At 37.3% G+C, this 15,271-nt stretch overlaps 2 protein-coding genes across 2 annotated transcripts in view; one reads left to right on the plus strand and one right to left on the minus strand.

Moving 5' to 3' along the window:
- Positions 1-1,186: 1,186 nt before the first annotated feature.
- On the minus strand, positions 1,187-3,759 carry DCAF16 (DDB1 and CUL4 associated factor 16). Its single transcript, XM_057309920.1, has one exon. It carries the CDS (start codon positions 3,656-3,658, stop codon positions 3,008-3,010), a length of 651 nt encoding a protein of 216 aa, XP_057165903.1. The 5' UTR covers positions 3,659-3,759; the 3' UTR covers positions 1,187-3,007.
- Positions 3,760-12,606: 8,847 nt separating this feature from the next.
- The window catches only part of NCAPG (non-SMC condensin I complex subunit G), a 48,441-nt gene continuing 45,776 nt past the window's right edge, over positions 12,607-15,271 (plus strand). The window contains exons 1-3 of the mRNA XM_026514505.4: positions 12,607-12,853; positions 13,766-13,969; positions 14,442-14,670. Of these exons, the coding sequence (XP_026370290.2) occupies positions 12,743-12,853; positions 13,766-13,969; positions 14,442-14,670 (544 nt within the window). The 5' untranslated portion in view covers positions 12,607-12,742. The remainder of the gene's footprint in view (positions 12,854-13,765; positions 13,970-14,441; positions 14,671-15,271) is intronic.

The raw sequence follows: 15,271 nt of genomic DNA on the forward strand, positions 1-15,271 counted from the left end.
TTTAATGTGACCCTAGAGGCAAAAATAGCATCAATGGCCAAAAGCTTTGGGGTAATTTATATTGGTTCAATATATTTTATTTTATTATTTTAAAAAAGATTTTATTTATTTGAGAGAGAGACAGAGAGAGCACAAGCAGGGGGAGGTGCAGAGGGAGAGGGACAAGCAGACACCCAGCTGAGCATGGAGCCGAATGGCTTGATCGCAGGACTCTGAGATCATGACCCGAGGCGAAGTCAGATGCTTAACCAACTCAGCAACCCAGGCACCCCAGTTCAAAAGATTTTAAAAACTGATTTCTTACGTACAGTATCTTATTTAATTTTGTACTCCCAGTGTCTAGATTATAGTAGGCACTCCATACTGTTATTAGACAAATGACTAAATTTCTAATGAGACATTTAAAAGTAATGAGCTGCTCCAAAAGCATTAAATTCTCTAATACTGAAGCCAAGAGTAGAAACTAATTTATTAAGAGACAGAAGAGAGAATTTATGTATCAGTAAGAAAATAACCCAAGTGATTTCTAAATTCCCTAACAGCTTTAATAATCTACTCTAATATCAGAACATTATTTTCATCATAGAGAAATTTTTTTAAATGGATACTTGTGATAGGAGCCCCAGCAGGATAATCCCCAAAAGGCGACTTTAATCTGTCCTGCATCAGACATGTATCAATTTTTTCCTTCTCTTAGGAAAGCTGATGGGTTTAAAAGACATGATTATAGTCTTCTGTGCTCAAAGTATCTGGACTGCTTCAACAAAAGTCATAAATATTTCTAGGAAAACATAATAAATTGGTCATTTCTCCTAATTCCTTGTAGGTAGAGTGTGAAAGTGGTAAATCCACCCCTAACCCCACAACCATGGACAAAAAGAAGTGAAGGCTTAAGGCTTTTTCAGATATCTATCATTTGTGTAACCTGTAATTACTTAACATATACAAACAAATGGGTTCAAATCCGGGTCTTGACTGATTATCTGACATTTTCTTTTACAGTATGTTTCATTTTCTAGAGCTGCCAAGTCACCTCCCTTCAGAGACCCTATATTGTATGCATGTATGTATGTATCTATCTATCCATCTATATCTGTTGACTCTATTCAGCACTTAGCGAATGTTGACTATGCCTTAAGCAAAGCAAGATCTATTTCATTTGTTGAGAACAAATGACCATACTCTGTTCAGCATGTACAAAGCTGTTGGTTTATTCAGCTGCAGAGCTGGGGAAAGGCTTCCTTTCAGAGTGAATAGCAAAAATGCTTCAGCAGCAAGGCACTTTTATATACACACACAGAAAAAGGAACATATTATGGTTACATAATCATCAATATATTGTAATTTTCAGACCTCCCTACCTCTTCCCACCTCCCCCCTTAAAAAAAAAAAAAGGAAACAAGTTCTTATAACATTTTAAAAACCCAATTTCACAGAACATCTACATAGGAACAGTTTCTGATACATTCAGTTACACTAACAGTATGATATGGTTTCAGTTCAGTAATTTTCCATTAACAAGTATCTTTTCTACCTACTACAGGTCCCTCTTGTTTCCTTAAGACATGACAACTGAGGCTCAGCAGAAATACTCATTGGATTATAAACATTTTCCTCTCTCCTTAAAGTTGCTACGCATGTATAGAATTTGTGATTCCAATAATGCTTCCATTTTTTTGATGCCACATCATACACGGAGAATAGGAAAAAGTAAAAGTAAAACGAAAGGATATAGGATCTAACTTTAACAATCTATTTTCTGATTCCTTTTAGATGCCCAGTCAACCAGGATCACACACACAGGTTTCACTCTATTGTAGGTGTGTGAAAAGACTTACTGGTCCCATGCATCTTCTTTTATGTATGATTTCTATGTTGTGACTCATTTAAACAAATGCAGCAAGATTATTTACAAGGATACATACTCTTCCTTGTTGAGTTAGAAGAAAATCAGAAGCTAATCTGTGTAGAAAAACAATGATCCTAAAAACTCCAGCTTCTGATTGTATTAGGCTGAAATTTTCTGTAGTGGAAAGTCCTTTAAAGTTAGAAGTGTTCCTGAAAAGTTTGCAATGGATGTAAACAGTGCATAACGTACTGCTGAGAACATTATACAGATGAAATATTTTAATTCACTAGCAGTTAATATTGAAAGCATAAATGCTCTAAATCCTTTCCCATTGGTCTTTTAAAATGTGATCTGCTCTTGACTAAAGTCTGAATGCCAAGATGCAGGAAATCTATTAACCCCGCAGAACAGGTGTCTGTTTAACCCCTAGTTACAATTTTTAGGCCAATGTAACTAGAGACAGCCCGGTGGGAGCCTATGATATAAAGGCTTATACTGTAATTGGAGGTATTGTAATAGTCTTGACGTAGTGCAGCCTAGGTTTGAAACTGCACTCCCTCCCCCCAAAATAGGAACCCTAAAGGGTGCCAAATACAGGCCTATCTGTATAAAAGCTGGGAAATAAATCCATAGCCCCACCATTTTCTTTTGCCTAGGGAATTCAAATTAATGCAACTATCTCATAGAAATTAATGTTAGAAAAGAGTATGCTCAGAGAGGTGTTATTGGGAGTAGCTAAGTTCCCACTTTCTCCACTGGCTTTTCTGAAGGTTAGGTAACAAAAGGGGTAGGGGCCTACTACTTCTTCCTTCCCATTAACAATGAGATACCTGGTTAAGAGTCCATTCAGAAAGGCAGAATAAATTGGGGGGAAGAACTGAGTGTGGACAATAGTCAACTTAACTTTTGTAATATGATCCCTTTTGTCTAAGTTTCTACTGAAGTTTTCATTTTATCCACAGGGTCTGTCAAAGGGCATGCTCACCATGCATTTTCTGTAGCTGAGTTATGGGACTACTATACTTGGTAGTACTTAATGGCTTGTTAGGACAGGGCATGGTTTGGTTGAGAAGGCACTAGTTTCTCAACTGTGGTGTGTGTGACTTTGTACTTCCTTCTCAATCAGCAATACGAGATATCAGAACAAGTGGTGGGTCTTTAGAGTGATGCAGTTAGAAGTTTGTTCACTGCCTTTTGGAAGTCAGTGTAGGAGTAAGTAGTGTTGATGGGTTCAGTGCGGGTTGTTTCCTTAACCGTTTTAGTTAACCAGCCACAGCAACAACCAGAAACACATGAATTAGGGATCTGTTTTAGGTATTCAGGTATGGGAGTGGCTCTACTCAATGTTCGGCTTAGCTGTCTGGTGGCAAACTGCAGTGCTCCGTTTAGAGTGGCATGATCTCTAGAAAGCCGACTGGCATTTGTAAGGGGCTTTTGAAAAGGTGGGACTCCACAAGAAGCCAGAGGAGGCCATTCAGGAATTGGTTCCAGTTTGGGTACACAATGGGAGCAATGGGAGAGTCTTAGACCTATCTCTCGAAGTATGTGGACTGGTGTGCTTGGATCCAAGAGTTTAGCGTGATATAACCAGGAATTAGGATGTAAAGGTTTCCAAGTTGTCGAATATTTTAAAAGGCACTTAACCTGCCAGGCCAGACTCTCAAGAGGTGTGAGGTTGGGCACCACAAGGTCTTCTCCTTCAGAGGAATCCCACTCTTGCCCAGAACTCTCATTTAGGTAGTTAGCGTTTTCTTCTTCCTCACTTTCTGATTCTGATAAGGGGTCAGGAGAGGGATTTCTGGGACCCATTAGATTAGGACAGAAGAAGAAGGTAACAATCTAAGCCAGCAAAACACTGACTAAAACTAGCAAATAGAAACAAAAGACAAAAAATCCTTCAACAAGATTAATTTGTCAGTCCATTACACACACACAGTATGATTCTGGCTCATATCACTGCACAGTTCTTCAAGATTAGGTTGTATATTCTTCACTTACAAAGAAGACATCTCAGTTCTCAGGACCAGTTCAGTGTGTAAAAGTGTTAAGTCACTTACCGGTGGTACAGGTCAGAGTCTCTCCTTCAAATCCTGGCTACCCAAGAAGAGAAGGGGTCCTCATCTAGGCAAGCTGATTTTCTTAGCGTGTTCTCAACTGGTCGTGATATTCTGAAGAGATACTTTGTGTATTCTCTTTTGTTGGCAGGGATATTATATCTACTTGGTAATGAAAAGAAACAATGATTGCCTTTTTTGTCCACTGGTGGTACAAATTTTGTGCAGGGAGATGGTGGGATGAGTTGTCAGGGTCATCTGGTGTACACGGATCCGAAGTTTTCCATAGGTGGTGCAAATGCCCTTGGAAACTGGTGACTTAGTTGTTGAACTATCTGGAAAGGTAGCTTTAACCTGTGAATGAGAAGACTAGAGAAATGATATTAAAGCCTGAAAGCAATGGGTAACATTATTGTCCATCTAACTTTCTAGAGTATCTAAGAACACAGATGGCGAACATGAACACTTACTGGGCTTTTCAAACATCTCTATCTCATAGTCTTAGGCAGATTTTTCTATTAGGAATGACTCCTGGGATCATTCTAATCATTTATTGGTACATATCTGGGTTAGTTTATTTTTTAGTATACTGTTCTAGCCCAGAAAATTACCTCTGCAAGAGCAGTTCCCTTATGCCCCAAACTCCAGATAGAGAGCTGTAAAAGGTTTTTTTTTTTTTTCCCTTTAGATGTGCTTGCTGGGATTTAGTTTTAGAGCTACTTAGGACTCTTGTTTAAGGCTGTGGTCATATAACCATACTCCATAGATATAAGAGAAAATGGCAGGTGTAAATCTTCTTTTTTTTCCCCCAGGTGTAATTCTTAATATAGTAGAAATAACAATGAGTGTAAACAGGTTAACTCACAGTTAAAAGACAGACACTCTGATTGGATTAAAAAAAACCAAAACAAGATTCAATAATATGCAACTAACAGAAGATACTTCAAAGCAAAAAGACACAGAAAGGCAAAAAATAAAAGAATGACAAGAGAGGTATCAGGCAACTGTGGACCAAAATAAAGCTGAGATACAATCTTAATACCCAACAAAAAAGATTTCAAGTCAAAACATATAAGGGACAAAGATGGACAATAATACCAGTAAAGGGAACAGAATAAAATTATATAGTACTCATTATAAACATTTAAGATTCTGAAAGCACATCCTCAAAATTTCTCAAGTAACAATGGACAGAATTATATAAGCAGGAGATACAAGAAGCCTGAAAAGAGTTAAAATATTAATACACTTTAGGTATTATATCAGTAATCAGAACTCTATTTGAGATATTTGAGAGTGCACATACACACACACGAAAATAGATCATGTATTAGGTTATAAAGTATAACTAGATTCTAAAGGGTCTATTTCATTCAGACTAAATTCTCTGACCAAAATGCAATAAAAGTAAATATTATAGGTTAGTTAAAAGTAATCCTATGTTGGGAAGCTAAGTAACTCATGGGTTAAAATGGAAATTATAAAGGATATGAAATACTAAAACTGAATAATATAAACCATACAGGACAAAATTTGTGGGACATGGGTAACACGTATCTAAAAGAAAATTATAGCTTTAAATACACTGATGAGGAAAAGAAGAAGTTTAAATATCTTCAAGTTAAGCATTCAATTCAAAATGATGGAAAAGAGCAACAGCAAAATAAGCAGGAAGGAAATAAAGGCAGAAATGAAATAGCATATGAGAATAATAGAGAAGACTGATAAAACTAAAAGATGGTTTTTTGAAAATACGAAAAAGAAAAAAACAAACTAGTGAAACTTATCAAGAGATTTAAAAACACAAAAAGAGATTAAAAATAAAAAACAACAGGACGCCTGGGTGGCTAAATTGATTAAGCCTCTGTCTTTGGCTTAGGTCATGATTCCAGGGTTCTGGGATCAAGTCCCGCATTGGGCTCCTTGCTCAGTGGGGAGCCTGCTTCTCCCTCTGCCTGCTGGTCCCCTCTGCTTGTACTCTCTCTCTCTGACAAATAAATAAATAAATAAATCTTAAAACAAAAAACAAAACAAAACAAAAAACCATGACGAATATACACTAATATGAAAATCTAGATGAAATGGCTGAATTCTGGAAGAAAATACTAAAACTCATATAGGAAGAAGTAGATAACCTGAATAGAACAAACCAGTAAGTGTTAAAGAAAATGCAAAGGCACCAACCTCCTTATAAAAGCACCAGGCCCATATGGTTTTGTAAGTGAGTTCCACTAAACTTCCAAGGAAATTAACACCTATTTAAGTTGTTTCAGAAAAAAGAAAAAAAGCATATAAACTGACAAACTCCTTTTATGAGAATAATAAAATACGAATTCCAAACCTAAAGATGAACCAAATAAAAAAAGTACAGGCTCATTTCACCTGCAAAAATTCCAAATATTACTTAACAAAATCTAATAATAGATTAAAGAAAAAAAAGAATATGCTATCACATAGCGCTTATCGCAGGGAAAGGACGAAGACCTCAACTTCAAAAAATTTATAAATATGTCACCATAAGAAAATAAAGCCAAAAAAAAAGATTATTTAATCAACTGTGTATATTTAACCTTTCTTAGTTCCTTCAAAAACAAAACAAAATACCCTTACCAAACTAGGAAGAAAAGTTACCCTCTCAACCTGGTAAAGATTATCGCCAAAAGTTTTCAGCAAATATAACCTAAATGAGAAATTTTAGATAAATTCCCTCTAAAAATAAAGTCATGTAAGGATAACCATGATGCCTGATATTGTCTGATACGGTACCAAAAATCCTAATCAATGTTATAAAAATAAGAATAATATAAAAAAAGAATAAATGACAGGTGTAAGAACTGGAAGAAAAGAGATGCAACAATTTAAATGATATGGTCATCTAATTAAAAAAAAAACTAACATATAAACAATTAGAGCTAATAAAAGAGCTCAACAAAGTTTCTGGATTTGAGATTAATCTACGGATATTCATTAATTATTATATAGTATATACCACTCTCTATTCTAGGAATTGCAAATGTTAACTCATTTAAAATTCTCCTAACAACCCTATAAGACAAGTACTTTTATTCCCTCATTTTAAACATGAGGTTTAAGCTACCTGCCCAAGGCCATACCTCTACTAAGTGACAGGATGTGGATTTGAACTGAGGAACTTTTAACTTCTACTCAAGTAATACTAACTAAAAGAATATATTACATATATGTCCTTCACAGTGAGAAAAAAAAAAAAAACCAACATCAAACTATTCAAGGACCTAGGAACTACTTAATAATATATAAGACTTCTATGAAAAATGTAAAATTCTAATAATGGACATAGAAGATGATTTAAAAAACTTGGATGGAACAAATAAATATTATAAAAATTTTCTCCAAATTGATTTATACAATCCCAATATGAAAAGAATACAATTCCACATGCAGCCAAACCAATTATTTAAACAGAAGAGTGAAAGGGGTTCTTGGCCTACAAGATATTAACACATATTACAAAGTCACAGAAATTAAAGTAGGGTAGAGTTAGTGTATTGGAACAGAGTCCAATTGAAAAGAACAAAACTTAGAAACACAGCCATACGAAGTTCTGGAATGTAGTACAGAATGAAGTTAGCACATAGATCAAGGGGGAATGAAAGTATTTAGTACATAATATTGGTAAAGCCCGCTCATTACATGAAGAAAAACCAAACTGTATGTATACCTATACAATGCTACATACAAAGGAGGACTCATGTTGGATGAAAGACCTAAGTGAGAATGGTAAACTATGAAATTAAAAGAATATAATACACGAATATAGAGTATCACTGTGACTCGGGGCCAGGGAGACTTTTATTTTTATTATTATCTGAATATTTTACTTGTTTATTTTAGAGATAGGGAGAGAGAGAAAGAGAGAGCGTGAGTGTGGGGGGAGGGGAGCAGAGGGCGAGGGACAAGTAGACTCCACACTGAGGAGTTCAATGTGAGGCTTGATTCCATGACCCTGGGATCATGACCTGAGCTGAAATCAAGAGTTGGATGCCCAAGTGACTGAGCCACCCAGACACCCTGCAGGGAGACTTTGAAATGAAAAAAACATAAAGCACAAGACCAAAAAATCAATCACATCAAAATTAATTATTTCTGGATTAAACTAAAGATATCAAGAACTAAGTTAACTACAAATCCACAACAAAAAGAGAGCAACCTCAATAAAGAAAGGGCAAAGGGCAAAATATCCAATTTACAGAAGAGAAAATCAAGAGGCCATTAGCCATATGATGAGTAAAGAGTTATCACACTATTCTATTTGGTAAAAATTAGAAAGCTGGAGACAATGTCAAGTGCTAGTGAGGAGACAAAGGAACAAGACCTGTAGGAAACAGTACCACTGATGATATTACAGTCTGGGGTAATTTCTCTGAAGAGAAATCTGGCTGCACCATTTAGCCAAGCTATTTGCACATCTCATGATCCAGCAATTCTACTCTTGTGTATATATACAGTAAAGAAATTCTCCGTAAGACCAACATGTACTCTGAAGCTTCATCTTTGATGGTAAGGAATTAGAAGCATTCTAGGTTTCCATCACTGGAGGAGTGGATAAGCAAAATGTGGTAAAAGCACACTAGAAGTACACATAGCAACACGGATGTACTGAAGGCAGAACTCTAAATGAAAAAAGCAAAAACCAAAATATCAACATCCCACGTATGCCATTCTATAGGAGTGATTTTCAAAATGAGTTAGTAAACATCTCTAGTTTCAAATACACACTGAGTTGTGCTAATAACATCATATGGTATGGCTTCAGGTCGATATTCCTCTGAAGAACATTTCTCTGGCTTCTACACATTCTTTTTACTTAATTCTGTTCCCCAAAATGTCTGGCATATATTATGGCTGAGTAAGTCTTTTGAAAGAAAATGAGAGAATGACAAAGTTCTGCTGTAAGCGATACAAGCATGTTCTATCTTTATCCTATGAAGACAAAAATGCCCAAATTATGTTCAGGTGATTGGATAATATGTTGCACAAAGAGAAATTAAAATTTTTTAAAGGCAGGATCAATATTGCTACACTTTTTACTAGATTCCATCTGCAAGATTATTATTGGGCTATTCTTGTTATTGTGTTACTCAAAGCATTCTTTAGAAGGCCCACTCTCCTTTTTTAGCAGAAATAAGATAAAGTCTCTTTGGGGGCATATGTAAATTCTAGAGTGAACCCATCGCTGTTACTTTTACATTACATTCCATGTGTATAATTTTCCCACATCAAAATGGAATTAACCACATCTATTCCATTTACTCCTATGTATAATTTATCTTTAAAGAATGATTTTACCATAATTTCAGAACTACACAGCCTAACCTTACAAAATCTTCAGTTTTGTTATTTCTTCAACTAAACTAAGTTTACCAAGGACAGGAAGAAATTTATTCCCATAGTTGGTATCACCTGTTCTTTTTTCCCCATAAAACTCAGTAAAACTCAAGAAACAGGTAAACTTTAAAGCAGTGAGACTATGATGTTAAAGCTTAATATAGCATCTTTTTTTTTCTTACCAGCTTTATTGAGGTATGATTGACAAGTTGTATATATTTAACATGTACAATGTGATGTTTTGAGATATGTATATACTGTGAAAGGACTACTGCAAACAAGCCATTAATACATCCATCAGCCCAGCTATCATTTTCTTGTGTGTGGTGAGAACACTTGAGATCTACTCTCAGCAAATTTCAGGTATACATACATTATTACTAACTATAGTCACCAGGCTGTACATTAGGTCTCCAGAATTTATAACTCCAAGTTTGCACTTTGTCCAACATCTCCCTATTTCCTCCATCCCCCAAGCCACTGAAAACTTCCATTCTACTCTTTGTTACTATGAGTTTGACTTTTTCAGATTCCACATAGAGGTAGGATTATACAGTATTTGCCTTTCTGTGTCTGGCTTATTTCACTTAGAATATCCTCTAGGCTGACCCATGTTGTAGCAAATAGCAGGATTTCCTTCCTTTTTAAGACTAAAGAGTATTCCATTATATATAAGTCACATCTTCTTTATCCGTTCATCCATTGATGCGCACTTATGTTGATTCCATATCTTGGCTACTGTGACTAATACTGCAATAAACACGGGCGTGCAGATACATCTTTTGAGTTCGTGACTTCATTTCCTTTGGATATATACTTAGAAATAGGATTGCTGGATGACATTGGTATTTCTCTTCTTAATTTTTTGAGGAAACACCAGACTGTTTTCTATATAATGGCTATATCAATTTACATTCCCACCAACAAGTATAAGGGTTCTCTTTCTTCCACATTCTAACACTCGTCATCTTTTCATTTTTTGATAATAGTCATCCTAACAGGTGTGAGGTAGTATCTCATTGAGGTTTTGATCTGCATTTCTCTGATGATTAGTGATGTTGAGCACTTCTTCATATACTTGTTGGCTGTATGTCTTCTGAGCAAAAATGTCTATTCAGGTCTTTTGCTCATTTTTTAATTGGATTTTTGCTTTTTTGCTATTGATTTGTAGGAGTTTCTTATATATTTTGGATATTAACCCCTTATGGGAAATACAGTTTGCAAATCTTTTCTCCCATTCCAAAGGTTGCCTTTTCATTTTGTAATCCATCTTTTATTTTTCAGACTATAATGTTCAAAAAATACTAAACAAAAACATGTTATTAAATCCTAAAAAAAGCTAATCAAAATAGTTAGGCTGACCTCTGGTGGCCAGATGCCTCATCCTTCAGTAACTGATAAAATGATACAAAGTCATCTTTCCTTTGTGGAAAGATCACCAAATAAAGTACAGTAAAGGAAATAATATTGTTAGAAACTTCACAGTCAGAGGATCAAAGGTAGCAGGGACCCAAGGCATAAAAAGAGCTGAGCAATTAAAGGCCACAAAATAAGAAAAATGTCTCCAAATGTTAGTTTGTTCTAATTTTTAGTTTGCCAATTTTACATGAAAAACAAATGGCATATACAGTGGTTCTCAAGGTAAGAACAGTTTCACACTATCCAATAAAGTAGTCACTGGCCCCACATGTCTATGGAGCACCCAAAATGTGACTAGTGTAAAATAACAACGAATTCGAAAGACTTAGTAGGGAAAAAAGAGAATGTAAATCATTTCATTAATAATTTGTTGATTACATGTTGAAATAATAATATTTTGGATATACTTGGTTAATAAATTAATGACCTTTCTAGCTTTCTTTCTCCACAGCTTTCCAGGCATTCTACATTTAGCTATAGTGAGATTATGTTAGCTGTATATTCCATGAATTCTTGGGCCTGTGCTTTTGCTCCACCTGATTAACCTAAAATACTCATCCTTTGCCTTTTCAGAATTAGACCTCCTGATAATTTTGAAATTATAGGCAACCCAAATGCTACCATATTCATTACTTTAACTAGCATTTGAATACTAAGCATTGTACGTATAATATGAAGAGAATGGATGAATAAATTATCAAATATTCATAGAACAGAATGTTCCGTCTGTGCCTCAGTTTCCTCATCTTAAAAGGAGCTAGAAGTTACTTTATCGGGGTTGTCTGTAAGAAGTAAAGTGCTTAGAACAGTGTCTGGTAAATAAGGGTCAATAAAGTGTAAGTTGTTATTACGAAAGTATCCATATGAATAAACCTCAAAAAAAATACTAACTGAAAAAAAAGCAAGTTGCAAAGGATTATTTTGTTTGCAAATGATGATTAATATAACGTTAGAACATGAAAACAATACAGTATATTTATTCAGAGACTTATTCATATGTCATTAATACATAAAACAGTGGAGTTCGGAAAAGCTATTAATGCTAGAGACAAGGTAATTAAATAAAGGTATACATGCGGCTTTGTAATCCCCTATTTCTTTAGCTGGCTGTGAGTACAGAGATGTTCGTTTTTGTCTGAGATAATTCCATTTTTTTTTAAGTTTAAAGACCTAGTTCCTGCTCGACGGCCCTCCAAATTTCTTAATCTTTACCACTACCCTGAACACCATCCCTTTTCTCCTTTGTTGAATACATTGTCGTTATGTATCTCTGTAAACTAGGCCTCGAAAGCTGGTGCATCTAGAATAGGTTGGGTCTAAATTAAATCATGCCTCTCTTCGCAGCTCTTCCCAGACTGCCTCCCTCTCGCAGACCCTCCACCAACCGAAGTCCTAAGGTTTAAAAGGACGGAAGCCCACTTCCATCAGGAGACCTAGTAACGCCCCCCTCGTCAGCTCGGGAGCTTCTGCTTTCTCGGTGGAAGCAGGGCCGCTGCCCAGCCCCCAGCACGTCCTCTTTCCCTTCTCGACGGATCTCCAAACGAATCCCTACGCCTGGCCCCTGCTCCCCTATTTAGCCGGAGCAGGAATTGTTCCCCTCAGCAGATTCCCTGTTCTCACCCATGGAGGATCCTTTCTTCTTTCTCGCCCCACGTCCAGGGGCACGACCCGGCTAGGCCTAGCACCACCAGCTGTAACCGGACAGTAGCATCGACGTCCTGCAAGCGACCAATAACCACTTCCGGGCGAGTCAACGCCCCCCCCCCCTTACAAACGCCGCTTCCCACTCAGAAAATCGCGGCTTAGCTCCTAAGCGCATGCGCCCAAGCTACCGTAATTGAGGTAGGTGGACCCATCTCTTCCCGCTCTCGCGGCAGTCTCGCGGTATTTCCTTCTCCCGCGGGAGTTATTTGAATGCTCTGGCGGTAACTCCACCCTGGATGCTCAGCTGTCGGCTGACCGGAACCTGAGGTGACTTTGTACACGACCTGTGGTCCGTGGGCCCCCTGCAGCCCGGAGCGGACCAGGCTCGTCCCGGCCGGGTCCCGGCACCATGGGGGCGGAGAAGAAGTTGCTGCCGATCAAGGAGGCCTTTCAGCTGGCGCAGCAGCCGCACCAGAACCAGGCGAAGCTGGTGGTGGCGCTGAGCCGCACCTATCGCACGGTAAGCCCGGCCCCGGGCCTCGGCCGCCGCCCCTCGCCCTTCCCGGACCAGCGACCCCCAGGGGCCTCGCGTGGCCCTCCGGACTCCAACGTTCTGAACCTTCCCGGCCCAGTTCGGAGAGGTCTGGAGACCTGAGCGAGGTCGCACGGGCACCCCCTCTCCCCAGCGGCTTCCGGCTCGGACCGTTAATTCTTTGTGAATTTGGAAAGCAACGTTTACGAGCACCCGGGCGACCTGGCGCCAAGTGTTGGGCGGCTAAGTGGATCCTGAACGGGGTGGTTCAGCGGTTGTTGTCCCTCAGGTCACCGTCCACAACAGGAACGCCAAATTAGTTGCAGTTAAACTGAATCGAATCAGCAAGTAACAAAATAACCATTAGGACCCGGCTTTTCCTATTTATGTAAATACTGTTTTGAATGGTGCCGTGAGAAGAATAGGACAATGAGTTTCAGGAAAATAAATTATCTTGAGGTCCAAGAAAAACTGTAAGTCAATATAATCGTGCTTAAGGATATGAGGTAGGATGTGAACGTTATATCAAAAGGAAATTGCTGTGTAAGGGTAGGGGTAAATGTCGTAAAATATGAAAGCCATTGTTGATTTTGGGTTGTTTACGAAGAAGCATATTTTTACTAAACTGGCACCAAGGCATATTGAGAATTCAAGGGTATTAAAGTCAAAGGAATCCTTTCACTGTCAATATTCACATTTGTTTTCTTCCTTGGAGAAGTACCTTTTTCTGGAGAGAAATTTGTGCAATTTTTTTTCCTTTGATAGTTTGAAAACTCACCTGAGAGTTTACTAAATAATGATTTTAGTTTGAGTTATGACTAGGGCTTTCAGTAGTCTTAGGGTACTGTTGGGAAAAAGGGATTATATCAGTGCAGTTTGTGAAGGGTTTCTCTTTTTCAGATGGATGTTAAAACAGTTTTTCATGAGGAGTTTGTTCATTACCTTAAATATGCTATGGTGGTCTATAAACGTGAACCAGCCCTGGAGAGAGTAATAGACTTTGCAGCCAAGTTTGTTACTTCATTTCACCAATCGGATGTAGAAGACGATGAGGAAGAGGAAGATGGTGGCATTTTAAATTATTTGTTTACCTTTCTTTTAAAGGTATGAAAACTGGAACTTTGGGGGGGAGTATTGCAGAAAATTTTGCTATCTTAAAAGGGCCATGGGAGTTTGTATGTTTTAGAGAATGCAATGTGTAGTGGCTGAGAAAATGTCTGTGAATGAGTCTGCCTTTTGTAGGAAATATTAGAACTGTCATTAAGATTTAAAAATGGACTTAAAATAACTGCAGCATTAAGTTTTTAATGACCTCTCAGCCAGTTCTCACATCATTTTAGGTGAGTTGTCTATTTTAGAAGTAAAGTAAGAATTCCTACAAAGAGAAGTATATGCTCTTGTAATTTAGCTTATACTTTGGACTGTGTGTAATTGTGAGACTTTTAGTATGCATATGGATCAAGGTAGCATTGTAGTTTCTCTGCGAGTAATGAATTACTTTTGTAACTTCCTGAATTCTAAACAGAATTCAAATGGTATGTGATTGTAAATAAATTTTGATTTGTTCCCGTTTCAGTCTCATGAAGCAAACAGCAATGCAGTTAGATTTAGAGTGTGCCAGCTTATAAACAAGCTCTTGGGAAGTATGCCAGAAAATGCCCAGATTGATGATGACTTGTTTGATAAAATTAATGAAGCCATGCTTATTAGACTGAAAGATAAAATTCCAAATGTGAGAATACAGGCAGTTCTGGCTCTTTCACGACTTCAGGATCCCAAAGATGATGAATGTCCAGTGGTTAATGGTATGTGTAGCTTCCTAAATTCTTTTTCGGTTTCCTTGACTTCGTTAAATTCTCAGTAGAGAGGTTTTTTGTTTTCCACCCCCCAATGTAGAATAGTGTGTGTGTGTGTGTGTGTGTGTGTGTGTGTATATATATATGTATATGATTTTTAAAAATACCCAAGTAGCCACCACCCAACTTAAAAAAAATAGAGCATCATCAGTGTCTTTGAAGCCTGCCTTACATCCCAGCACACTCTCCCTCAGAGTTAATGATTATCCTGAATTTTGGGTTAATTAGTCTCTTGTCTTTCTGCTTAAACAATAGCCACATGTGTGTATCTCTAAAAAGTTTTGCCTATCATTTTGTATGCTTTATGAGTCATATTTTTCTGTACTTCCTAATACTAATTGTAATATTCTTCCATGTTGATATATTTACTGTCTTACAGCATTCTTTTGATGAATTGTAATACAGTTAGTTATTTCTAATAATGACAGACCTTCTGGTTTCCAGTTATTTTGCTCTGAAAAGATAGTGTTGTTGCTGTGAACTTCCTTATGGCTTCTGGTGCACAGGTTAAAGAGTTTTTCTGGGGTATATACCTAGGATGGACTTGCTA

The sequence above is a fragment of the Ursus arctos genome, unplaced genomic scaffold (genome assembly GCF_023065955.2).
Source record: "Ursus arctos isolate Adak ecotype North America unplaced genomic scaffold, UrsArc2.0 scaffold_9, whole genome shotgun sequence".
Taxonomy (NCBI): Eukaryota; Metazoa; Chordata; class Mammalia; order Carnivora; family Ursidae; genus Ursus; species Ursus arctos.

Coding starts and splice junctions, on each gene's coding strand:
- DCAF16 (XM_057309920.1), bottom strand. CDS start 3,658: ATGGGTCCCAGAAATCCCTCTCCTGACCCCTTATCAGAATCAGAAAGT.